Source organism: Chiloscyllium plagiosum, chromosome 6, assembly GCF_004010195.1.
Source record: "Chiloscyllium plagiosum isolate BGI_BamShark_2017 chromosome 6, ASM401019v2, whole genome shotgun sequence".
Lineage (NCBI taxonomy): Eukaryota > Metazoa > Chordata > Chondrichthyes > Orectolobiformes > Hemiscylliidae > Chiloscyllium > Chiloscyllium plagiosum.
In genome coordinates this window covers 121,323,028-121,350,646 of record NC_057715.1, presented here as the reverse complement: position 1 = coordinate 121,350,646, position 27,619 = coordinate 121,323,028, and the positions used below count along the sequence as shown (strand labels likewise).

Here is a 27,619-nt window from a genome sequence, read left to right as displayed (position 1 = left end):
CTTCAATAATAGATTCTAACATCTATTAATGATGCATCTTAAGTGAACTACTCCGTAATTTCCTACTTCCTGCCTCCCTTTTCGAATAAGGGCATTCAGCTCTTTTGTCCATCTTAGGACAAAATGAGGACAGGAGCTGAAAGGCCATGAGAGTACCTCAACTGAGCATCATTGAGTAGGTTATTCCTTTGCAAATGCTAATTGATAGCACCACTCAGGGTCTCTTCTACCAATATGCATAGTCACTAATGAAAATTTTATTTTATGAATAGAATTGTGTGTTCAGTCTAATAAGTTCCACTTTTGTCAGTCTCTCCAAGTGCATTGCATACAAGGACTTTAAATAGTGCAGGTCACCCAATGGTGCACAGTGTGATGTTGTTTGCGGTTTGTCTCACAACTCTTTGTTCATAAATTGATGTTCCTGCTGTAGAGAGTGTTGCTGCCTTGGCGATCGCTATCGCTGTGGCACTTAATCCATTTCTATTTCTGGGGACTGGTGAAGTCTTGGAACTGATTGATGGTTGTTCTGTGCTCCAGCATCTGCAGTTCGCTTTAAATGACCAGAGAAGTGGTTTGCAGTTTACTGAGTTCTTGTTACTTCCAATCCTTACAGAAACATTTCAAAAACCTTCATGTTCTCCCTGAGGCAGTGTGTCGGGAGTTTAATTCCTGGAGGGTGGAGAAGGAGTAGCTAATTCCAAGCAGGCAGCTTGTTGCTCTCTGGTGGTGAGCTGTGTTTTCCTGGGATCCTCTTTCCGCTGGCTAGAAGCTTGGGAGAAGTATGCAGCCCCTCCCGTATCCGGGGGTGGGGGCAGGCTCATGCGCAAAGCTAGCTCAGACTCACTCGGCCTGGCGATGTCTGTTTCCAGGGCACTTTATCGGAATTTCAGGCAGGATGTTCCCAGGGAAGTCCTAGTCCAGGGAGAGAACTGTTTGGAGAAGAAAGACTAAACAACAACAGGGAGAGGAAGGCTTCTTTTCCAAGTTTCGATGCAGGAAGGTTAGGAAAAGGCGAGCAGACAAAGGGGGTTTAGGAGGCTGGGGAGACACACCATGGAGGGAGCGGTGTCAGCACTCGACAAGACCGCCACCGAGCTCTCGGTGATGGATGTCTACGACATTGCGGCGGTGGTCGGCCAGGAATTTGAGCGCATCATCGACGTATTCGGCTGCGAGGCGATCGCCAAACTGATGCCGAAAGTGGTGCGGGTTCTGGAGATGCTCGAGGTGTTGGTGAGCCGCAACCACATGAACCCAGAGATTGACGAACTGCGCCTGGAGTTGGACCGGCTGAGGGTGGAGAGGATGGACCGCATCGAGAAGGAGAGGAAACACCAGCAGGTCAGAGCCCGCGGGGGGAGGGAGAGATAAATACAGTACTGCTGTTTCCAAAACACACTGCCTCTGATGGAAACCCTCCAGGGAGTGAGTCTGAGCAACCAGCTAGCTTCAGGCTGAACCGACCACAACAAAGCTGGCTTTGCTAAAACTCCTTACTTCACTCTTTCCGAGTAACAGTCTGGTGGAAGGCGATTGTAGATGTTCATTTTTTCGTTTAAATTTACAAATGGAATGTTCTCAGAAACAGGAGCCACTAGATCAGTTACCCAGTCTAATCTCTCTTTTTTTCAATATCTCACTCATCCCTGTCTCTAATATCACACACTCTCCTTCGCTCCCCACACAGTCTAATCACACTCACTCCTTCCTGTCCTCCTCATACTTGCTCTCCTCTGTTCTGTTCCCACTCGATCTCCTCCATCACTCCCCAAAGCGTTGACTATACCACAGTCTAAGTCCACTCTGTCCCCCTCTCCACACTCTGTGTAATCCACCACCTCTAATCACACTCCCCCACAAGGTTTCATATTCCTCTCCCTTGAGATTTCAACATTTAGTCTGCTCTGTTTGTGAAGAATGTTTTCCTGAACCTCCACTCTAATTTCCAGTATGCACTCCTATAATTTAAAAGGTTTTAAGTGACGTAAATAGAAATTTTAAAAATACAAAATATGCAAGGGAATTCTAGCAAAATAGCCATTTGTTAAATTCTTTCACAGAAAGAGGGCATTGCTGGCGAGGTCTATATTTATTGCCACCCCTAAATGCTCAGAGGGCAGGTCATAGAGGGAAACAGACCCTTCAGTCCAACCTGTCCATGCTGACCAGATATCCCAACCCAATCTAGTCCCACCTGCCAGCACCCGGCCCATATCCCTCCAAACCCTTCCTATTCATATACCCTTTTAAATGCTGCAATTGTATTAGCCTCCTCCATCACTTCCTCTGGCAGCTCATTCCATATACGTACCACCCTCTGCATGAAAATGTTGCCCCTTAGGTTCCTTTTATATCTTTCCCCTCTCATCCTAAACCTATGCCCTCTAGTTCTGGACTCCCCCACACAGGGAAGAGACTTTGTCTGTTTACCCTATCCATGCCCCTCATGTTTTTATAAACATCTATAAGGTCACCTCTCAGCCTCCGACGCTCCAGGGAAAACAGCCCTCTTCAACCTCTCCCTATAGCTCATGAGAGTCACTGTGGATCTGGCTTCATGTGTAGGACACAACAGGTAAAGATAGCAATTTCTTTCCCCTCGGAACATTAGTAAATCAAATGGGTTTTTCTGACAATGGATTCATGGTCATCATTAGACTCTTAATTCCAGATTTTTATTGATTTCAAATTCCAACATTTGCTGTTGTGGGATTCAAACCTAGGTCCCCCGAATGTTACCTGGGTCTCTGGATTAACAGTCCAGTGATAATACCACCAAATCATCACCTCTTTCTATGATACTGGAATGGATGAAAAATAATTTACTGTTTAAATTATGATCACTGATTGTGAGGTTTTGTTTAAGTTAATTCTCAAGATGTAGGTGTCATTGACTGGAGCAGCCTTTATTGCCCATCCTCCCTAACTGCCCTGGGCAAGGTGGTGGTGAACTGCTGTTTTGAATTTACTGCTGTCCATTTGGTGTGAATATACCCACATGTTGTTAGGGAGGGTGCTCCAGGATATTGATCCAGTGACAAGGAAGCAGCAGCATCAGGATGATGTGTGGTTTGGTGGGGAATTTGCGAATGGTGTTTCCCCATGAATCTGCTGCCTGTATCCTTTAGATTAGATTAGATTAGATTACTTACAGCGTGGAAACAGGCTCTTCTGCCCAACAAGTCCACACCGACCCTCCGAATAGCAACCTACCCAGACCCATTCCCCTACATTTACCCCTTCACCTAACACTACAGGCAATTAGCATGGCCAATTTACCTAACCTGCACATTTTTTTTGGACTGTGGGAGGAAACTGGAGCACCCGGAGGAAACCCACGCAGACACTGGGAGAATGTGCAAACTCCACACAGACAGTTGCCTGAGGCGGGAATTGAACCCGGGTCTCTGGCGCTGTGAGGCAGCAGTGCTAACCACTGTGCCACAGTGCCACCCACTAGGTGGTAGAGATTGCTGATTTGGACTATTCGGTTAAAGGAATCTTGGTGCATTTGCACAGTGCATTTTGGAGATGGTACACATTATGGCCACTGTGTGTTGCTGGGGAAGGGAATGAATATTGCGTGCTGCTAAAGGAGTCTGACTGTGTGCACCTTGAACCTGGTACACACTGCTGCCACTGACTGGCTGTCCAACATCCTCTACACTCAATCAAGTTATGTTTTGGCATGGTGGTGTCAAGCTTCTTGAGTATTCTTGGAGCTGTACCCATCCAGGCAAGTGGGGAGTACTCCATCACACTTGTGACTTGTGTCTCGTAGATGGTGGACAGGCTGTGGGGAGACAAGAGCAATATTTCTGCAAGGCTGCTGGAAAGCAGTGCATGGGGATTGGTATGCTGGAAAGCAGTGCATGGGGATTGGTATGCTGACGCGTGGTTTTTGCTTCTAGAAGCTGTACCGTTCATGGGACTCTGGAGTCTGTGCAGCAGAGAACAAATTAGAGAAAATGTTAGACAGAAAATAGGTTATTTATTGCAGAACTTTTAACTTCTGACCTGCTTTTGTATCCTCAGTATTTACATGGGTAATCCAGCTCAGTTTCTGGTCAGTGGGTGATTGTAATGCCATTGAATCTCAATGGGCAATGGATGGATTCTCTCTTGTTGATAGACATTGCTAAGCACTTGCATGGCATAAATATTACATGTTAACTTATCATTCCAAGCTAAGAGATACCTGTACAGTTTTCCACATTGCTAGGTGGATACCAGTGTTGCAACTGTATTGGAACAGCTTGACTCATGGTGCAGCCAGTTCACAACTATGGTTGGAATGCAGTCAGTACACAGTGTTTTCAATGACCCTTCAACAGATCTAATGTGAGGTCTTTGACCTGGAATGTTGACTTAGTGTCTCCATCTCCACAGGTATTGCCAGATCAGATGAATATTTCCAGCATTTTCTGTTCACCTTTCCTCTCTGGAAGTTGTTGGTTGCTTTGAGCTCTAGTTTAATGACTGTCAGTTTCCTGAGTAGCTATAAATTATTTTGAGAATTTGATGGTGAGTGATAGCAAGCTATTCAGTCATTGATGGATAGCATTATAGAGAAATCTGATTCAGCCTTCATTCAATGTGATCACACATGCACACAATCGTTACAGGGTCCCATGGAAATTAAAATTACAGTGGAGTCCTTGAGAAGTGTGTCAATATTCATGGGGGTCAATGAAAACACCTACAGTGTTTCTTACTTATGTAATGACTTTGTGAAAGAAAATCCTTCCAGGGCAATTTTTAAAATATATCATCTTTCATGGAGGGCTGTGACCAGTGGAGTGCCACAAGGATCAGTGCTGGGTCCACTACTTTTCGTCATTTACGTGAATGATTTGGATGTGAGCATAAGAGGTATAGTTAGTAAGTTTGCAGATGACACCAACATTGGAAGTGTAGGGGAAAGCAAAGGTTACTTTAGATTACAACGGGATCTTGATCAGATAAGCCAATGGGCTGAGGACTGGCAGATGGCATTTAATTTAGATAAATGTAAGGTGCTGCATTTTGGGAAAGCAAATCTTAGCAGGACTTATATGCTTAATGGTAAGGTCTTAGGGAGTATTGCTGAACAAAGAAACCATGGAGTGCAGGTTCATTGCTCCTTGAAAGTGGAGTCGCAGCTAGATAGGATAGTGAAGAAGGTGTTTGGTATGCTTTCCTTTATTGGTCAGTGTATTGAGTACAAGAGTTGGGAGGTCATGTTGTGGCTGTACAGGACATTGGTTAGGCCACTGTTGGAATATTGCATACGATTCTGGTCTGTTCTATTGGAAGGATGTTGTGAAACTTGAAAGGGTTCAGAAAAGATTTACAAGGATGTTGCCAGGGTTGGAGGATTTGAGCTATAGGGAGAGGCTGAACAGACTGGGGCTGTTTTCCCTGGAGCGTCAGAGGCTGAGGGGTGACCCGAGAGGTTTATAAAATCATGAGGGGCATGGTTCGGATAAATAGACAAAGTCTTTTCCCTGTGGTCGGGGTGTCCAGAACTAGAGGGCATAGATTTAGGGTGAGAGGGGAAAAAATTTAAAAGGTACCTAAGGGGCAGCTTTTTCATGCAGTGGGTGGTACTTGTATGGAATGAGCTGCCAGAAAAAGTGGTGGAGACTGGTAGAATTGCAGCATTTAAAAGGCATCTGGATGGGTATATGAATAGAAAGGGTTTGGAGGGATATGGGCCAGGTGCTGGCAGGTGGGACTAGATTGGGTTGGGATATTGGGTTGGACTGACGGGTCTGTTTCCATGCTGTATATCTCTATGACTCAATGAAATTAGTGAATCAGATCAGCTTTTATTTTAATCAAAGAAAATTTCTTGGTCACTATTACTGAGACTGGCTTTCGATTCTGAACTATTAAAATAAATTTTAAAGCGTAGGACTGTGGAAGGAATTATTGCAGTTTAGAAAACAAGTTCTTGCAACTCAATGAAAGTTATGTTTATACTGCTGCTTTGTAAGAAGATGGAGGAAGGAGTCATAAAATACTCTGTACCCTGTATTGGGATATTTGTGCTGAGTGTCATTGGTTGAGCAGCAAGCTGCTGATTGTTCAGTGCAGTTGTGACCAGTTGTGGATTCTGGAAATCATCAGCCTGATGATAGCTGTCTGGCTCCTGAGCAGGCGAACATGCTTGACTGTTTCATTAGTTCCAGAGAGTCTTTGGACTTGATGTTAATTCTGTTTCTTTTTGTATTGATGTTCTTAGGCCGACTGAGTTTCTCCAGTATATTCTGTTTTTATTTCAGATTTTCAGCATCTGCAGTATTTTGCTTTTGTTTGATGTATTGGAATAACCAGTCCTTCAGAAGAAACACTTTGGTAACCATTAGTGTAGTTTGTAAGAATCTTGTGTTTGAAACTCGATTGTTCAATTGAAATATTCTTGTGTAAAACAAAATCCTCAAGGTCACTCATGGTGAAAGCAAAATTTTTGCGTTAGGTTTGGTATTTCCGGGAGTATTAACAAGAGGATAAATGCGAGCAGTATTGGAGACTAATTCCATTGATTGTGGATTGTGATGCGTCTGTGGATTATAAAAACTGTCATTAGTAAAGCTTTGCTGATACAGATTTAGTCCTTTTGAACTCATCTGGTTGAAACTGGTCGTGAGAAATTTGGCCTGCTGGAGAAAACAGCCTCACACAAGAAACAAATAGTGTAGCATCAGAAGCATTGCTTTGGCTTTCTGCGGCATAAATAAAGTGGTAATTATGGTCTTTCATACAAAAAGCAAGTGACCCCTACCACTACTTCTCCCCTCAGATGCAGTTTAGTGTGCCTGTCGTTGTAACTGTTCTTATTTAGGAAACCCAGTTTCCGGTGAGTGGGGATATCGTCTGAAAATCCATTCAATGTTTAGAAAAGAAATTTCCACTGGGCATATTACAGTTATCTATCCAGGATTACTCAAAAAAGATCTGTAGACTCCTGGGGGTACATTGAGAATCTGCAGGACAGTTGCTGTCAAAGTGCTTGCTGAAGACCCAGCCTTGAGATGGATGGGGGAACTATGGTCTGAACTATGCAGAGATGTGCTTATGTAAGACTGGAGAGGGCTGCAGAGCGCGACTGACTCTGACTCTGGGCAAAGCAGTGTCTTGGCTGGCACTGCTTGGATGGAACAGACATAGAGGTGTACCGAAAGTGCCTGGAAGGTCACCATGTCGTCCCACAGTTGCCGAAGGAGTCAGAACCTGATGAATTCAGCCTTCTTCATGGTGGTGGGGTTTGGGGTGTAAATATTTAAGTTCGATATACTTATTCTGAAAGGGTGGCAGCACACAAGTTTACCCAGGAAGCTACATTCCACAATATAAAGGTCTGCTCCACAATTAACATTAATGTACTTGAAATGGGATTCTAAAAAGAAAGTGATTTGAGTAGCAGAAACAGGAATGCTATTTTAATACACTGGGACTAGAAGGAGGGCATTTAGCTCCAAAAGACTGTTTCTTCATTTGGTCCACTTTTGGCTGATCCATATTTGGTTCTATGTTTTCTTGATTGTTTGATCTCAACAAAAAATATCAGTTGAATTCAGCTGTGAGAAATTGTTGTTGCTGTTTGAGGAATCTAAAACATGGATGCACAGTTTCTCGATAAGGAGCTGATTGTTTAGGATTGTGATGAGAAATTAGAGTTAACTTTTCAGTCCAGTGACCCTTCTTCAGAAATTGCTTCACTGGACTTCAAACATTAAGTCTGTTTTCTCTTCACAGATGCTGCTGGGTTTCTGCAGCAATTTCTGTTTTTCTTTCCGGTTTCCAGCATCTGCAGTTCTTTGCTTTTCTTTCAGAGATATTCCTTGATTTAAAAGGTTGGTAGTTGGCAGGTCTGTATTCTCTGGTTGAACACTTTTAAGACGAGGAGAGACCTTGGCCTTGGAATCAAGGGATAATGGGAAGTTGTTGGGAAGGTGTTGATGTCCTAGAACACCCATGTTAGGACTGAATGGCAGAGCAGGCTTGTCATTCCTCCTCCTTCCCATTCAATTAGCTTGTAAGTGCCAATTGATCCCAGTTTCAATAGCATTTTGGAGAAAGATTTCTGCTCCCCGCGCCCCCCTAAAAAGAAAAGACAGAACTTATAAAGTTAATTATAGGGCCCTGGGTAGTGTTGTTGAACAGAGAGATCTAGGAGTTCAGGTATGTAATTGGGATGACATGTTGAGGTTGTACAGAATGTTGGCGAGGCCATTTTTTTTGGAGTAATGTGTACAGTTCTGGTCCCCTGCTATAGGAAGGATATTATTAAATTGGAGAGGGCTCAGAAGCGATGTTGCTGGGACTGAAAGGTTTGTGTAATAAAAAAAAGGCTGAATAGGCTGGGACCTTTTTCACTGGGCCAAAGGAGGTGGAGGGGTGACCTTTAAAGAGGTTTGTAAAATGATTCTGGGCATAGATAAGGTGAATGGCAAAGGTCTTTTCTCCAGGGTGAGAGAGTTCAAACCAAGAGGACACATTTTTAAGGGAAGAGGAGAAAGGTTTAAAAGAGACCTAAGGAGCAAGTCTCTCACTCACTCTCACACGCTCTCTCACAATGATTCACATGTGGGATGAAGTGCCAGAAGTGGTAGGTGCAGGTACAGTTGCACCATTTAGAAGATATTTGGACAGGTACATGAGTAGGAAGACTTTAGAGGGATATGGACCAAACACAGGCAAGTGGGTCTAGTTTGGTTTGGGAAGCTTGATTGGCATGGATGAGTTGGACTGGAGGGACTGTTTGCATTCTGAATAACGCTGTAACATCTCCCCTGAATAATATAAATGCATTTTATGGTTTTGCCCCTTGTCTGAATTTTTCCAAAGCAGGGACAGGATAGACACTATCAAATAAGGCTGTATTTGTAGCCAGTCCCACTATTAGGTAGAGTTCTTTGTGCAGAGGTGCAACATTGGAGTTTTCCTTTAAAACTCATAGAAATGTGCCATTTATCAAACAAATCACCAAATCCTAGGTTTGGTGTGCAAGTAATGACAATGCCTTCCACTAATATATGGATTCTAGTAAAATCAAGCATTCACGTTCTTCAACACATTATTTTGAATTGATTCCATATTGAGACTGGGCAACTACACTTCATGGTTGCTACCGTTTCGTTGCCATTAGTAATGATTTTACATTGGCCTTGAGTCTTTCTGCTTCTAATGGTCAGGACACACCTGGACAATTTTCCGGTTGCCAGGTAGCTGAGAGTGTTGGGGCTGTCGTGGAACATCTTGGCGAGGTGAGCAGCAAGGTCTGGAGCACAGTCTTCACTGCCAATGCCAGAATGTTGTCAGGGCCTATAGTTACTAAGTCTACTCCAAGTTTGTCTCATTTGGCATGGTGATAGCGCCACACAACACAATGGAGGGTACTGTCAGTCCTGAAGGCAGGACTTTGTCTCCACAAGGACTGTGCAATGGTCACTCTTACTGATCCTGTTATGGACAGTTGTTTCTGCAGGTGGCAAATTGGTAAGGATGAAGTCGGGTATGTTTTTCTGTCTTGTTGGTTCCCTCACCACCTGCTGCAGATATCCTTTAACTCAGTCAGTATTGGTGCTGCTGAGCCATTCTTGATGGACATTCAAGTTACCCGTCCAGTGTACATTCTCCATCTTTGCTACCATCATTGCTTCCTCCAGGTTGTTTATATGATACCCAGTGGAGGTGAGCTAGTATTCTGAAGGTCGAAAAGCATTGTGGGCAGATGTATTTCACCAATGAAGTTCACTGGCCAATAGGCCTCCAAGTTGATAGAAATGACACAACAGAGATGGGCCAATGGCATAATTCTCCTATTGTTAAATTCCACGTGTCACCTACGAACTGAGTTCCTCTGACCCAATCAACAAATTCTGTTTTTTATTTCTCCCTCATGTACATAATCTAGATTCTGCTTAAATATTTGAATACTATTCACTACTCGTGATGTAATTTTCACATTCTTGCCTCTATTGATGTAAACTTTATCTTTTGTCAGATGAACAAATAGACTTTTTTATCTGGAATAGGGCCCAGTAACTAAGCAGTAAATCTTCGCAAAGCCCTCCACCTCCACATAGGGAGAGACAGTGAGCCTGAAGTGGAGCTTGTATCAGTCAGCAGCAAAACTATTATACATAATTAGCACCTTAAGAATGAACACATCTTATTTAGATCATCATCATCACATTCTCCAAACCCTCCAAAAGTGACTCATAATGAATTGTTTTGAACTGATTTGATTTTATTTGTTCAGGGGAAGTGGGAATCTCTGGCTCAGCCAGTATATATTGCCCATTCCTAATTACCATGGAGAAGGTGGTGCTGAGCTGTTGCCTTGAACCGCTGCAGTCCATGTGATGGAGGGACACCCACTGTACTCTTCGAAAGGAGTTTCAGAATATTGACCCGACAACACATGAAGGAAAAGCAATGTACTTCCAAGTCAGGATGATGAGTGGCTTGGAAGGGAGCTGGCAGGGGTTACTGTTCCTGTGTATCTATTGCCCTTGTCCTTCTGAATGGTGGTTGTTATAGGTTTGAAGAGGAGCTGTCAGAGGAGCATTGCTGAGTTGCTGCACTACATCTTATCGATGGTACATTGCTGAGCCTAGGACACTACTTTGAGGAATCTCTTGCAAAAATGTCCTCGAGCTGAGATGACTGCCCTCCAATAACCACAACCATCTTCCTTTGTGCTTGGTATGACTTGAAACAGCAGCAAGCTTTTCCCTATTTACCAATAACTCCAGTTTTGCTGGGCTCCTTGACACTACACTCTGTCAGATGTTGCTTTGATGTCAAGGACAGTCTCACTCACCTCACTTTCTTTGTTCATGTGTAGACCAAGGCTGTAATGAGGTCAGGAAAAGAATAGTCTTGGTGGAACCCAAGCTCATTGTCAATGACATTAAATACTATTGCCTATGACCCTTCCATCACTTCGAGACTAGACGTTAATTGACTGGATTGAATACGGAGAAAGTGAGGACTGCAGATGCTGGAGACCAGAGCTGAAACTGTGTTGCTGGAAAAGCGCAGCAGGTCAGGCAGCATCCAAGGAGCAGGAGAATCGACGTTTCGGGCATGAGCCCTCCTTCAGGATTGAATATGACCTGCTTTTCATGGACAGGACGTATCTCGGAAGTTTTCTTCACTGCTGAATAGATGCCACTTTTGTAGCTGTACTGGAACAATTTATCTAGGGGCTTGGCTAGTTTTGAAGAATACGTCTTCAGTACTATTGTCAGTGGGTTATCAGAGTCAAGATCAGAGTGATGCTGGAAAAGCACAGCAGGTCAGGCAGCATCTGAGAAGCAGGAAAATCCACGTTTTAGGCAGGAGCCCTTTATCAGGAAGGGCTTTCGCCTCGTGTGTTATCAGGGCCTATAGCCATTTATTGATAATAAATGGCATGAACCGAATGGGTGAAGCTGGCATCTGTGATGCTGGGGATCTCGGGAGGAGACTGAAATAGATCATCCACTTGGCATTTATGGCTGGATGTAAATGCTTCAGCTTTGTCTTTTGCATAGAGTTTTTAAAAAATCAATTGTGGGATGTGAGCTTTGCTGGCTGGCCAGCATTTATTCTCCGTCCCTAGTTGTCCTTGAGAAAGTCGTGGTGAGCTGCCATCTTGAACCTGTGCAGTCCATCTGGTCTGATATGCTGGTCTTTGCCCACCATTGAGGATGGTAATATTCGTGCTGCCCTCCATCTCCTGTTAGTTAGTTCATTGAACTGTATCATTCTCAAGTGGAATGCCAAGTCTGCTTCACTGGCTGAGTTCTTAGAATGAAATGCTGCAGTAAGTACAGAGAGTGTCTCCCACTGAACCCCACTCTGCCTATACACACTCTCCCTCAGTATTGCTTCCCTCGACACTGCAGTGTGCCCTCAGTACTGTTCCATTCCTCAACCTCTGACCATGCAGTAACCCCTCCTCATTACTCCTGTTGACAGTGTAGCACACTCTGAATACTCAGGTGTTGACCTAGATTTTGCATTCAAATCCCTCAAATGGGGCTTGAAAATCTCCAGCCTCTGATTTGGAGGCTGGTGTGATCCTCATTGAACCAGAGTTGACTCACCATGTGCTGAAAGTTATCTGATGAGAAGAGAGTCTGGCAAAGAAAAGAGTGTATGGAAAGTTACAATCAAAAGCTGCTGAGTTAGTTTTAATGACTGGAGTTTTTGGTGTAATTTTAGCAGAATGCAAGTCCCAGGCCCACTTTAAACATGATTGCATGTTTGGTTGTGAGCCGTTATCATGGGATGATGTATGCACCAAAACAACTGGCAGCAGTTCCGGGAGTGTGCCAGCTCCTAAAATAACCTTTGGCTGAAATAATCGTTAATGGGTTACTGTATAAACATCCAACGACAGCAAACAAAAAAAATACAAGCATGGACTGCTTTCTAAACGGTGAGAAAATTCATAAAGCCAAAGTACAAAGGGATCTGGGAGTGCGAGTCGAGGACTCTCTAAAGGTAAGCATGCAGGTTGAGTCCGTGATTAAGAAAGCGAATGCAATGTTGTCATTTATCTCAGGGTTGGAATATAAAGCAGCAATGTGCTACTGAGACTTTATAAAGCTCTGGTTAGGCCCAATTTGGAGTACTGTGTCCAGTTTTGGTCCCCACACCTCAGGAAGGACATACTGGCAATGGAGCGTGTCCAGTGGAGATTCACACGGATGAGAACAGAAATGCGGAGATATTTCTTCAGCCAGAGAGTGGTGGGCCTGTGGAATTCATTGCCGCAGAGTGCAGTGGAGGCCGGGATGCTAAATGTCTTCAAGGCAGAAATTGATAAATTCTTGATGTCACAAGGAATTAAGGGCTACGGGGAGAATGCGGGTAAGTGGAGTTGAAATGCCCATCAGCCATGATTAAATGGCAGAGTGGACTTGATGGGCCGAATGGCCTTACTTCCACTCCTATGTCTTATGGTCTTATGATGACCTGGACACCAGAAAGGCTTCTTTTCTTGCAAATCTCCAAAGGATTTAGAAACACCCACATTTTGAACTTGTGTGTTGCTGTGATCCAGACATACAGGAGCTTATCTATACACTATTATTAACCTTTACTGAGTGAGAAATTTCTTGAAGGGTGTGGTTGGGTAACTGGCTGTCCTCTTGGATCAGGTCAGTCTCATGTTCATAACACTGATTTTAAAACTGCCAAGTGCATCTGAATTTCTAATTACCATATGCAGCAGCTCCTGTTGATTTGCTTTCATTTTCATATCACTGTTAATTGTAAAACTCAGTAGCAATACAAATTTACCATGCTGCGGTTGCTCGTGTGCAAAATGACTAATTGATTTGAAGTGGTGGCAGTCAGTGTCATCGTTGTTTGATTTACAAGTGTTGGGGAGTTTGAGAATCTCTGTAAAGGTCTTGAATTTGTGAGCAATAATCTACTTTTGTAGTGTTGACAAATTGCAGATCGTAAGCATTGGGATCAGTAATTGCACTTCCTGCTTCAGTGGACACACATTTTTGACATTATCATTCCAATGTTATTTTATTTTTCTTTTGTTCATTGGTACTTGTCCATGATTTCTGTATAGGGATCTCTGAAGGCTATGACCCTCCACTACCATCATCCCTTCCCACACTCACTGAATACCACCTCCCATTGAGCTTTTCACCATTCACTAGATGGCAGAGGAACATCTAATGATGGACAGTTAAAGTCTGTCCCACATTCCTCACTTCATCTTGTATCTTGTGATCTGCAAGGAGAAAGTGAGGACTGCAGATGCTGGAGATCACAGCTAAAAATGTGTTGCTGGAAAAGCGCAGCAGGTCAGGCAGCACCCAAGGAGCAGGAGAATCGATGTTTCAGGCTTATGCCCGAAACGTCGATTCTCCTGTTCCTTGGATGCTGCCTGACCTGCTGCGCTTTTCCAGCAACACATTTTCAGCTCTTGTGATCTGCAAATAATAACTTGCAGGGAGTAGGTAGTAACAACTGGAAATTGATCTCCAATCCTTTCCGACTAACGAAACTAAAAAAAAACCAAAGAACCGCAGATGCGGGGAATGAGAAACAAACTCAGAAGTGAGTGGAAAAATTCAGATCTGACAGCATCTGTAGAGAGAAAGCAGAGTTTTTTTATTGGTGAAAATATACTTTATTCATGAAAATCTTTTTGAAACATGTGCCATGAATGAAGCAGTTCTACTTACGGAGAACAAATTAAGCCTTGATGGTCACCATTTTCTATATTTACAAATAACCTCTTGGCATTTAGCCGAGGCGTCAGCAGGGCCCAATTACTGAATGGACACTCATAATGCTTTGGCAGAAGAACTTTACACGATGGTCTTTCCCCACTGGGTCTTGGTGGCAACTGCCCCAAGCTTTAGCGCGTCCCTCAGCATTTAGTCCTGGACCTTGGAATGGGACAGTTGGCAGCACTCAGTTGAGGTTAACTCCTTCAACTGGAAGACCAACAAGTTTCAGGCAAACCAAAGAACGTCTTTCACCGAGTTGGTGGTCCTCCAGGCGCAGTTGATGTATGTGCTGGTGTGCATTCTAGGGAACAGACTGTAGGTTAGAGTCCTATGTCACGGAGCTGCTTGGGACGAACCTCGACAAACACCACTACACTCCTCTCCAGACTTCCTTTGCATAGGCACATTCCAGAAGGAGGTGTGTGACAGTCTCGTCCCCTTCACTGCCACTTCAAAGGCAGCGTGTGGAGGCACAGAGAGTCCGGGCATGCATAAAGGATCTCTTTCTCACCACCAGCCAAGCCATGTCTTGCTGCTTGTTTGAAAGTTCTGGTGATGAGTCGTTTTGCCAAATGACTTTGACAGTGTTCCCAGGGAGCCAATGGACAGGATCCACCCACTCAGGGTCTCAAGGACACTATGTGCTAACCACTTCCTGAGGGACTTGTGGCCAAAGGTGTTTTCCTTCACATTTCTCCATGAAGGACAGGTGATATGGAATGATCCAACTACTTGAAACGTTCCGCAGCAACGAGGCCAGACCCATCCGTCGCAACACTGGGGACAGGTAGAACCTCAGTATGTCGTGATACTTGGTGTTTGCGTACCGGGGATCTGCACACAGATTGATACAGTGCACACCAGGGTGAGGGTAGCATTGGGTGTGTTTTTCCCTCTTTGCCCAGATCTTTATACATGATGTTCCTTTGAATATGGTCCATTTTCGATCTCCACATGAGGTGGAAGGTGTCACCGGTGCCTGCAGTGACGCAGGTTTGGGGAATAGGCCAGACCTGTGCCACGTATTCCTGATGAAACGTCGATTTTTCCTACTACTCTGATGCTGCCTGACCTGCTGTGCTTTTCCAGCACCACTCTGATCTAAACCCACGTACAACAACACTGAGAGCACCTCACCTCACACTTGATGGCCAGGTTTTTGCCCACAATGGAGAGCGACCGGTGCTCCCATCTGCCCAATGTCTGCCTCACTTCAGTGATTACATTCCTCCCAAGACTTGGTGCACACCCCAGCCCCTTTAAACTAAATACCCATCACCTTCAGGTGGTCTGTCTGACAGTGAAGGGGATGAAGGATTGGTCGGCTCAGTTTCCAAAGGGTATGGCCCCGCTCTTGCCTTGATGCACCTTGGCTCCTGTGGCCTGTTCAAATTGGTCACAGATGTTCATGACTTTGTGCACTGATAGCAGATTCGAGCAGAAAATGGCAATGTCATCCATGGACAGGGAGGCCTTAACCTGTAGGCCACTGCTGCCAGGAATAGTCACTTCTCTCAGGCTCACATTCTCCTTGATGGACTCAGCAAAAGGCTCTATACAACATATAAATAAGGCAGGTGAGAGGGAGCAGCCCTGCATGATTCCAGATCTGATTGGAACGCTTTCAGATTCCCACCCACTGATTGAAACTGTTCCTTTAACAAGGTTAGGTTGTCCTTGGCGTTTTTCAGAGAGGTTGTAAATGACACAGGTTCCAAACAAACCTGAGGTTGGATGGATTTTAGGGACAATTTGTTTACAGCTAACAGATACTGTCTCAGGCAGAAGGCCTTCAAGTTTAAAAATAAAGCACTTATATAATGAAAGGGGAGTGACCAGTTCTAGCAGCTCAGCTATTGGTTTAGTTTTAATGTAGCAGTGTGTATGTAGTGAAGAAAGGCTGCTAGACCCTCTCTGTCTCTGACTTCTCTCCTGTAAGAACTTATTTGATATTTCCTTTCTGTGCCAAGGGGTGTTGATGGGATTGTTGCAAGTATTTTAAAACAACATCATTAAGTTGAGATGGCTTATTGGGTTTTTGGATAGGATAATTTATTTGGTACAGAGGAGCCTTGATCACCCAAACGAAATGGGAGGGCACTGTTTCATTCAGTTAATTGATTATTCAGTTAATTGATTCAATGCCTCTCTACTGGGGCTTGGGGTTTTCTGTTAAGTCCGCTCCCTGTTCAGGAGACGAGGCAGCAAAACCTCGTCTCCTGGCCAACACTGACCCCTCACCCACCGTGCGCTCCCGCCCTCATACCCACCTCCCCCTCCAATACTGCCCTACTCCTTGCCTGCCCCACAACCCTGTCCGCCCCCGCCCTGTCTCCGGGGCAGCCGGACTGAACACCAACAACAAGACTGCTGAGGTGCTACGTTTTTTGGGGGGGGGTGAGACACACATACACACAACTTTTTACTGCATGTTTGACAGGTTGCACTTTTCAGTGTTGGAGAGATTATCTGGGGAAGGGGGGGTTTACGGTATGCCCCTTTGTAGGACTCCTGGGAAGGTTTGTGGTGAGAGTGAGGGCGGGAGGTCAGTCATTTGGAGACGGTGCCTGGGCTCCCATCAGTCCAGGAGCACTTCAGTAAGCCAAGCTCACTTTTAAGTGCTGTAAACAAAAGACGCAATCAGTGTTGGAAACATGTCTTTGATGTAATGATGTTTCTATCTGGATCTCAAGATCTCCTTCGGATAATCTGATATTTGGATAATCGAGGTTCCTCTGTATTCTGTTTTCTGTTCTTTGTGTTTCTTTCAGTAATCTTGGAAATAAGTTTTTTTTTTAAACTAAGTAGTTGGACCAGCTCATTCTCTCCTGGAATATCCACTGTACACCTGTTTAAAGTCAAATAGCAAAGTTAGGATCTGGGCTATCTTCTTGAAATGTTTTGAAGGTGTCTGGCCTGGTCCATAATAATTGCACTAACAATCTTGGTGTAGAGCAGTCAGATCTGATTGCAGATTCCCTCCCCAAAGCCCATTTTGGAGAGAACATCTCTCATGTAGGTGTGCGATATCCTGTTGAAGGCTTTCTCCTGGTCCAGGCTGACGAGGCAAGTTTCATCCTCTCCCATCCTGCACATAGTCTATCATATTCCTGAGGACCGTGAGACTGAGTGATCTTCCTGTTTGGTATAGCACAGGTTTGGTCTCGGTGAATCACTGATCCCAGGGTAGACCTGACCATGTTTCACGTTCAGTGACGCTTCTTCAGTACTGATAGTAGGTAGGAAATGATAGTGTGGGGGAGGGGTAAAGAGTAAACGATAGGTGGAGATGCAGCTCAGAGAGAAAAATGGTTGGGTCAACAAAGGAATGGATAAAGGGGTAAAAACAATGACTGCAGATGCTGGAAACCAGATTCTGGATTAGTGGTGCTGGAAGAGCACAGCAGTTCAGGCAGCATCCAAGGAGCTTCGAAATCGATGTTTCGGTCAAAAGCCGAAACGTCGATTTCGAAGCTCTTTGGATGCTGCCTGAACTGCTGTGCTCTTCCAGCACCACAAATCCAGAAGGAATAGATAAAGGTCAGTCTGTGAGAGTGAATAGCTGTAATGAGGACGATTAGTGGCTGACAATGGGTTGTGTGTGGTAGCAGCCCATGTGATGACAACGCCCAGTGTGCAGGGGGTTAGGATAAGGATATGGGAGAAGTTGCTCAAGCCTTAAAATTGTTGAACTCAATACGGAGTCCAGAAGGCTGCAGAGTTCTCAAATGAAAGATGATTTGCTGTTCTTTCAGCTTGCTCTGAGCTTCACTGGAACACTGCAACAAGCCCAAGACAGAGATGTTGGCCAGGGAACAGGCTGGTGTGTTGAAATGGCAGGCAACCAGAAGCTCAGGGTAATTTTTGAAGACAGAACATAGATGTTTTGCAAAGTGATCGTCCAGTCTGCACTGTCTCCTGAATGTTTTCCTATCTGTAATGAGTTCTGAGGAAGGATCACTGCACCTGAAACGTTAGCTCTGCTTTCTCTCCACAGAGGCTGCCAGGCCTTCTGAATTTTTCTATCAATTTCTGATTTTGTTTCTGATTATCAAAACTAGTTCAGGATAATTCTTGCAGTACTTACCATTTTAATGTTTTCCCAGCCAGAAATAGCTCCAGCTCTTTGGGCTGCAGGGAATTTGGTGAAATCATTATTGATTGGTCAACCTCACAGCCTGTTGCAGAGTACCAAGGCTGATTGCATTTCACCCAATGCCATGTTGATGCACTCAATCCCACAGTAGTCTCAGGACTGCGATCAGATCCAGAATGCTGACTGATTCCTCTGTGTTTTGACTGAGCCAGGCAACAGGAATACTTAGGAAGATTAGGAAGTTCTAATCTCAACTGTATTTCAGAATAGCTGAGAGCCATGTTGCAATTACTGCCACGACCATCACCAATACAAAGTATCAAATTATCTTCAGTTAATGGGTAATGTAGTGCACCTTCCCTTTATGTTGACAGGTTTCAGATTTGATTCTTGTCCCATGTATTAAGTAGGACCAATGGAAGGTAACTAAGTTAAAGGTAAAGTTGCCGCAGTCCCAGCTGACCAAAGGGATACTCTCATTATTGAGAGATGTGCGGGTCTCTACGCCTCAGGGGAGTGGCGAAGTTGAAAAGGCAGGACCTTCATGGTGACCTCAGTCAGTACGAGAATTGAACCTGTGCTGTTGGAGTTGCTCTGCATCGCAAACCAGCCTTCCAGGCAACTGAGCTAGCCAAAATGGTGTACTTAGAATTAATGTGACTTGTGGTTAGACATTATCAAATTTTCCCAGAAAATGGGTGTTGCTAGACAAACGCCAGATATTGAGCCATTCTTGCTTCTTTTCTTATCCTGAGAATATAAGCATCACATCAGTGAGCCTGATGTCAGTGGTAGGGAAGCTGCTGGAGAAGATACTGAGGGATAGGATCTATTCACATTTGGAAGAAAATTGGCTTATCAGTGATAGGCAGCATGGTTTTGTGCAGGGGAGGTCTTGTCTTAATAATTTAATAGAACCCTTTGAGCAAGTGACAAAGTTAATGGAAGAGAGAAGGGCTGTAGATCTCATATACATAAATTTCAGTAAGGCGTTTGACAAGGTTCCCCATGGTAGGCTTACGGAGAAAGTGAAGTTACATGGGGTCCAGGGTGTACTAGCTAAGTGGATAAAGAATTGGCTGGGCAACAGGAGGCAGAGAGTAGTAGAGGAAGTGAGTTTCTCAAAATGGAGAACTGTGACCAGGTTGTTCCACAGGGATCTGTGCTAGAACCACTGTTGTTTGTGATATACATAAATGATCTGGAGGAATGTATAGGTGGTCTGAATCGCAAGTTTGCAGATGACACCAAGATTGGTGGCGTAGCAGATAGTGAAAGGGACTCTTAGAGAATGCATCAGAATATAGATAGATTGGCGAGTTGGACGGAGAAATGGCAGATGAAGTTCAATCCAGGAAAATGCGAGGTGATGCATTTTGGAAGATCCGATTCAAGACCGAACTATATGGTAAATGGAAAAGCCCTGGGGAAAACAGACGTACAGAGAGATCTGAGTGTTCAGGTCCATTGTACCCTGAAGGTGGCAACACAGGTCGATAGAATGGTCAAGAAGGCATAGGGCATGCTTTCCTTCATCGGACGGGGCATTGAGTACAAGAGTTTGGCAGGTCATGTTACAGTTGTATAGGACTTTGATTTGGCCGAATTTGGAGTACTGCATACAGTTCTGGTCCCCACATTACCAAAAGGATGTGGATGCTTTGGAGCGGGGGCAGAGGAGGTTCACCAGGATGTTGCCTGGTATGGAGGGCACTAACTATGAATAGAGGTTGAGTAGATTAGGATTATTTTCATTAGAAAGATGGAGTTTGAGGGGGGACTTGATTTAGGTCTCCAAAATCATAAGTAGTATAGACAGGGTGGATAGCAAGAAGCTTTTTCCCAGAGTAGGGGCCTCAAGTACTCGGAGTCCCGAGTTCAAGGTGAGAGGGGAAAGGTTTGAGGGAAATATAGGTGGAAAGCTCTTTATGCAGAGGTTGGTGGGTGCCTGGAACGTTTTGCCAGCGAAGGTGGTAGAGGCTGGCACGATAGTGTCATTTAACATGTATCTAGACAGATACATGAATGGGCAGGGAGCAAAGGGACACAGACCCTTGGAAATAGGGGACAGGCTTAGATAGAGGATCCAGATTGGCGCTGGCTTGAGGGTCTGAAGGGCTTGTTCGTGTGCTGTAATTTTCTTTGTTCTTTATTCTTTGTCAGTGGTGAAACCAGCACAATCCAGGTTGTCCTTGAGACAGTGGAGTGAGCACTGTGCCCCCCCCCCAAAGACACTGAATGGCACTATATCGCTCAAGCAGGCGGTACTGGTCATGTTCCCATGTGCCTGCTTCCTTCCTCTTCCTATGCAGTAGAGTTTGGAAAGAAGTAACCACACTCCTCATGAAGGAAGACAGTGATGAATGTCTACCAGAACAAGAGAGATGAAAAGGAGAGCTATAGGATCATGAGACTGTTTCAAAGACTAAGTCTCTTCTTCTTTGCAACCCCAAGGGATCAAGGCAGGAATGATGTGGCCAATTTTGGAGAAGCCTTGGATCAGTACGGTGAAGAACAGGTACACTTAGCTGGATTTACCTGTTCTTGTCATTTTTCTGTAAGGATACTTGAACAGTGACCCAAAACTCCTCCTATTAGAACATTTAGAACAATGGGACAGTGGTTGAGATGAGTTAAGGTGAAGCATAAATAGTGGCTTACACCACTTTGACTCTCTGTAACTGCAATAAACAGCTGGTCTCTGGATTCTGATCATCTGTGCCATGAGAATAGCTATTAATTTTGTGCATTATTGTTGTTATTATTTATTATTAATATTTAGAGAATGACAATGTCCGAAATTGATAAAATTGTTGATCAAGTTCTTAAGTAATAAAACTTTCCCTTCTCTACTTCCTCCAGAACATGAATTGTCAGTAATTCCGAAGAGCACACTATATTTTTCCTGAAATGCAATGGAGCAACTAATGTATAGGCCAGCTTCCTATGTGTGCACGTATGTGTGAGAGGTGGGGAGGCAGGGTCACAGGAACAGGGTCCTATGATCTTTCTAATTCGACTATCTTTGATCAGGAGCTCGTGCTGGTCGAGGACGTGTGGAGAGGGGAGGCTCAGGATTTACTCACTCAGATCGCAAAACTCCAAGAGGAAAACAAACAGCTGACGATGAACCTTTCTCACAAAGATATAAGCCTGACTGAAGAAGAAATCCTGAAACAGGAAGGTAAAAACAACAAGAAGTTTTCTGAGTCAGTTTGCTTGAAACAACTATTTCCCTCACCCTGTATGGACTAATAATGAAGGAATGCCTAGAACTAAAAGAGCGGAATTAATTTGAGTAAACATGGCTATGTGTTTGCTATTGAAATGATATACATGCAGTACTAGTGCATCCAAATGTAAGGTGGTTAGAAAAACATTCAGAAGCAAAATGCAAAACCTTTTACATGAGCAGTTAAGAGTTGGAATGTGCTACCTGATAGATTCAATAGCAGCCTTTAAAAGGGGAACTTGATAAATACTTGAAGGAGAACAATAATTGAGAGTTCTGAGGAAAGAGCAGAGACTAACTGGATTGCTCTTTGAAAGAGCCAATGCACACTCAATGGGCCAAATGGTCTCTTATGTTGTGGCACTCACTAATTCTAACTAAGAGAATTAGACATTGAAGGGTGGAAACCAAAATGTATTTTCAGGCTGACAGGACAATGAGACCAGTGGCATCAGTGAATAATATATTTTAATTCCCCTGTTCAGGTGCCCTGAACAACTTCGCTGACTTTTGCACTGCATGTGAGAGTGGTGTTGTGTTTATTTTACTTGATTAATATTCCAGAGAATGCAAGATCAAATTCACCACGGCAGTTAAAGAATTTGAGCCTTCATCTCTATCTAGAGAATTGCTGTGTTCTGTTCCTTCTTGTCTAAAACTTTATTTTCCTCGAATTGACCATTTGTCTCTTTGACGATATCCCACGTGTATCCCACCCAAGTTGAATCAGGAGGACTGGCCCAGAGGTGCATGTGCTTCCTACCAGGATTGAATCCCACATGGACAGCGAGGCCACAATACATCCAAGCTGTTCCAATTCTTGGCTATTGGACAGTTCTCTCTCAACGAACGATGGAAAATAGAAGGATAATAATTCAACATTGATAACAGCCCTCTTTGTTGCCCCTTCTGTGATTTGTCACACTGCTTCTCTCTCTTCTGTCTCCCTTACCAACTGTGCAAACCATGTTCCTTCTTGGGTGAATCATGACCTTCTGCAATTTAACACGTGGAAAATCCAAGGCCATTGTTTTCAGTCACCACAACAATCTCTGTTTCCTTGTATCGCCTAATTCTGCCTCTGTGTCAGCTGACTGCTGTTGAAATATCTTATCCCTGGGTTTGTTACTGCTAGACTCACCTATTCAAGAGTGCTCCTTACTCGGCTCCCAGCTTCCACCTTCAATAAAATTCAACTCAACCAGCACTCTGCTGGCCATGTTAGAACTGCACAAAGTCTTTGTTCACTGTCTGACTTGGGCTCCTGATTAGGTAACAACTTAATTTTTAAACTTCTCACTTATAGTCTCATCCCTCCCTATCTCTTTAGCCTCCTCCAATACCTCAATATTTCTCCAGCTGTGGCCTCATATGCATCCTTTACTCCCGTTATTTTACCATTGGCAGCTTTGTCTCCATCTGTAAACTCTGGCATTCCCTCCACCTTTAAGACACTCTTTAAAACTTTCCTCTTTGTCTATACTTTTAGATATCTTTATAATTATTTCTCATTATTTAGCCATGGTTTGGTTGGCCGCACTCTCATTTCTGAATCAGAAGTCACACTGTTGATTGATGTTGGTACTGAAGGAGGCTCCTGGGTAGTCCCTCATATGGATGTAAAAGATGTGATCAGGTTAGGCCATACAGGTGCACGATCCTTTATCCAAAATGCTCGGGACCAGCTTGTTTTAAGAATTCAGAATTTTTGTATTTCAGAATAAATGATAGTTTGGTGAAATTTTTAAAAATCTTACTGGAGGAATACACTCGCTAAATAAAATGGGGCCTTGAGAAAGAATCGAGGCCTGCCGGTGCTGGGCCCCACCCCACCCGTTGCATCTGGTGACACGCATTGAGTGGGTGGTGACTTGGGTTAACTGTTTGCACGCCAAACAACCTTGTTAAAGAGAAAAAAAACTCCACAAAAAAGCCTTCGAGATTTTGGATAAAGATTGTCTACCTACACTTCGTTGACTTAGCTTGACACTTTTACTTCTAATAATGTTCACACTTACATAGAATACTTTATCTTAGCATGCTTCAAGCAATGAGTGCCTTGACATTTTGAAGTGCATTGCAACTCCAGTCTGTATTTTCAGAATGCTGAGATGTGATGTGAGGACTGAAATAGAAACAGAATTCAAAATCTATCTTCGAAACATGCAAGGGACCCACTGACATTAAACTGTAAAGTTATTTTTGTCCCCTGGGTGCTAAGCTGAGACACAATCTTGTGGACCTCTTCTGCTCTCTCTCACTCCAACAGCTATTACACACACTCAGAGGTGAACTAGAACTTGCAGAGGGCATTATTTCAAATACTGGGCATGATAAAAATCTTGGCAGTCTGTCACCTAAAAATATAATGCCTGCACCTTAATGGATAAATCCAATTCTGAGTTTCTTGTTAGCCCGTGATGACGTATATTTATCCTGCAATATATGGAAAGACATTAAAATACCAAAGGTCACGTCATTATTGAAGTGATGTGTATATTGTTACCACCAACAAAACATCCAATAATAATAATTAGCGCAAGTAACTTTGAACATTGTGTGTATGAGAAAGATCTAGTCTGGACTCTGGCCTAAACTGTTGGTTGCAGATGTCCACAGTGACAGAGAAGCTAAAACTCTGTTTAATGGATGGAATACAGATTTTGCACACACCTTCCCCTGCTTTCAATAGATAGTAAATTTGATAAAACCAGCATTTCTCTCAATCTTTTCAGTTTTCTTATGGAACAGGACAGGTTAAAGTTATTTCCACTCTGTGAAATGGGAGTGAGAAATAGGTTCACTCCAAATTTAGTGCTTCCCAGTTCCTGGTGCAAATTAGAGTTGACTATTAATTCTCTGCAGGCTGTTGGCTATATCAATGTCACACTGGATATTTTATTAATTGAATCCATAATCAAGAGCATACTATGTCCTGAACTGAATTAGATTAGATTAGATTACTTAGTGTGGAAACAGGCCCTTCACCCCAACAAGTCCACACCGACCTGCCGAAGCGCAACCCACCCAGACCCATTCCCCTACATTTACCCCTTCACCTAACACTATGGGCAATTTAGCATGGCCAATTCACCTAACCTGCACATTTTTGGACTGTGGGAGGAGCACCCGGAGGAAACCCATGCAGACACGGGGAGAATGTGCAAACTCCACACAGATAGTCGCCTGAGGTGGGAATTGAACCTGGGTCTCTGGCGCTGTGAGGCAGCAGTGCTAACCACTGTGCCACCGTGCTGCCCTCAAAACAGCATTTAACAGTCTTGTTACAGAGAGGAACTATTATTGGACGCTTTCTAGCAGGAATTTGCAGCGTAATCTGGGTCTGTGTTATGGGATCTGAAGCTCATGGCTTCAGCTGATGCCTTACAGGCTGAGAAATTCACACCCAGAATAGTATGTGGGTCTGCAATGCATCATCATTCTAATACTCTGCTGGTAGTATGACCAGATGGACAATTGATCTTTAAAAATCATAACCAGTATTTATTTCCTGTCTCATACTTAATGATTCATAATCAAATATTTGTGTCAACCTTTCAAATAAGTCTGGTTTGAAAGATTTGTTCTTCAGGGGCCAAATCCAGAATACCTTCAGTCCTATTTTTACTTACTCTGAAACTCTCATTATTTAACAGAGGTGTTTTCTGCAGGTTTAAAGGATCTTGAGAGTACCTTGTTTTTTGTGACATCTCCCTGTCCTCGGCCCAATATACCACAACCAATTCAACACATTATGTAAATAAATCAGTGCTCGTAATTGGAATATTTGACCTAAAGCGGGAGGCTGAACAGGCTGCAGCTATTTTCCCTGGAGTGTCGGAGGCTGAGGGGTGACGTTTTAGAGGTTTATAAAACCATGAGTGGCATGGATAGAGTAAATAGACAAGATCTTTTCCCTGGGGTAGGGGAGTCCAAACCTACAGGGCATAGGTTTGAGGTGAGAGTTGAAAGATTTAAAAGGAAACCGGAAAGAACTGTGGATACTGTAAATCAGTAACAAAAACTGAAGTTGCTGGAAAAGCACAGCAGATCTAGTGACATCTGTGAAGAGAAATCAAAGTTAACATTTCAGATTGGGTAACCCTTAGAATTGATGGTAGCTAGGAAAATGTCAGTTTATATGCAGAAGTTAGGGTGGGGGGGAGAGGAGTAAATGATAGGTAGAATAGAGCCCAAAGAGAGCGAAGAAACTTTAGACAAAGGAGCCAATAATGATCTGACTGGGAGGGTGGATAGCTGTTAATGGAGACTATTAGTGGCTAACAATAGTTCGTGTGTAATGGCAGACTATGTGGTAACAAGGAGAAAGTGAGGATTGCAGATGCTGGAGATCAGAGTCAAAATGTGTGGCAGTAGTGTGGTGCGAATGACCTGGTGTGTATAGTAGGGGTCTAGGACATGGGGGAGTTCAGGCCCTAAAATTCTTGAACTCCATATTGGGTTTGAGGGCTGCAGAGTCCTCAAGCGGAAAATGAGGTGCTATTCTTCTAGCTTTGCTTGAGCACTGCAACAAGCCTGAGACAGTGATATTGCCTGGGCAAGAGGGTGGTGTTTTAAAGTGGCAGGCAACTGGAAGCTCAGGGTTGTTTTTGCAGGCAGAATATAAATGTCCCACGAAGTAGTCAGCCAGTCTACGCTTAGTTTCCCCAATTTAGAGGAGATCACATTGCGAGAGTAAATGCAGTGAGAAGTGCAGATTCACCTGGAAGGTACGTTGGGTTCTTGGATACTGAGGAGGGAGGAGGAAAATGGGCAGGTGTCATACCTTCAGCAGTTGCAGGGGTAGCTTCTGTGGAGGGGTGTTGGGTGTGAAGGAAGAGTGGTCCAGGGTGTCCCAGAGGAAATGGTCCCTGCAAAAGGCGGACAAGGGAGGGGCGGAGAATATGTCTGGTGGTGGAATCTCACTTGAAATGAGACAGAAATGGTGGCTGATGATCTTCTGGATGTGTACGTTGGTGGGATGGTAGGTAAGGACAAAGGGGAACTCTATTGCTGTTGTAGGTGGGAAGAAGGGGAATGCAGGAGATGGGTCAGGCCCAGTTGAGTGCCCACTTGACAATGGTGCTGGGGAATCCTCAGTTGAGAAAGAAGGTGGACATTTCAGAAGCTCCCTTGTCGAAGTGGCCTCATCATAACAAAGGCAATGGAATGGAGTCTTCTTGCAACTGCTGATGGTGTGACACCTGCCCATTTACCCCCTCCCTCCTCGGTATCCAAGGGCCCAAATGTACCTTTCAGGTGAAGCAGCACTTTACATGCACTTTTCACAATCCAACCTACTGCATTCACTGCTCACAATGTGGTCTCTTCTACACTGGGGAAACGAAGAATAGACTGGGTGACTGCTTTGCAGAACCATCTACATTTTGCCCGCAAAAAGTCTCGAGCTTCCAGTTGCCTGCCACTTTAACACCCCAGCCTGTTAGCTGGCCAACACCTCTGTCTCAGGCTTGCTACAATGCTGCAGTGAAGTTCAGCGCTAACTGGAAGAACAGCACCTCATTTTCCGCTTGGGGACTCCGGACCCAATATAGAGTTCAATAATTTTAGGGGCTGAACTCTCCCATGTCCTAGCCCCCTACCACAAAAACCAGGCCTTGTTATCACATAGCCTGTCATTACACCATACCTATTCACCACTAACAGTCTCCATTAACAGCTATTCTGCCTCCCAGCCAGATTGTTATCGACTCCTTTGTCTGTAGAATTGTTCTTCACTCTCTTTGGGTTGTTTGCTTTCTTATTGTTTATTCCTATCCTGTTCTCCCTGTCTATCTTCTGCATGTAAACCAACATTTTCCAAGCTACCATCAGTTCTGAAGAACAGTCAGTGGACCTGAAATGGTAACTTTGATTTGGTGTCGGATCTTCGTGTGACCATCCTCCAAGATGGACTTTGGCATACGCAACAACGCAGAGTGGCTGAGCAGAGGCTGATACACTCTTCTTTCTGTCTCTCTCTCTGTCACGCACTCTCTCACGCACCCTCTTTTCTCTCTCTCTCTCTCTCTCTGTCTCTCTCTCACA

The 27,619-nt window shown here is 44.1% G+C and overlaps 1 protein-coding gene across 4 annotated transcripts in view; it reads left to right on the top strand.

Moving 5' to 3' along the window:
* The first annotated feature begins 273 nt into the window (after window positions 1–273).
* Window positions 274–27,619, top strand: part of rilpl1 (Rab interacting lysosomal protein-like 1) — a 51,329-nt gene continuing 23,983 nt past the window's right edge. Inside the window, exons 1-2 of one of the 4 annotated variants that reach the window (XM_043692642.1) lie at window positions 274–1,344; window positions 21,373–21,523. In XM_043692642.1, coding sequence (XP_043548577.1) covers window positions 1,057–1,344; window positions 21,373–21,523 — 439 coding nt within the window. In that variant the 5' untranslated portion in view covers window positions 274–1,056. The remainder of the gene's footprint in view (window positions 1,345–21,372; window positions 21,524–27,619) is intronic. The other 3 variants (XM_043692644.1, XM_043692641.1, XM_043692643.1) reach the window with 3 other exon arrangements.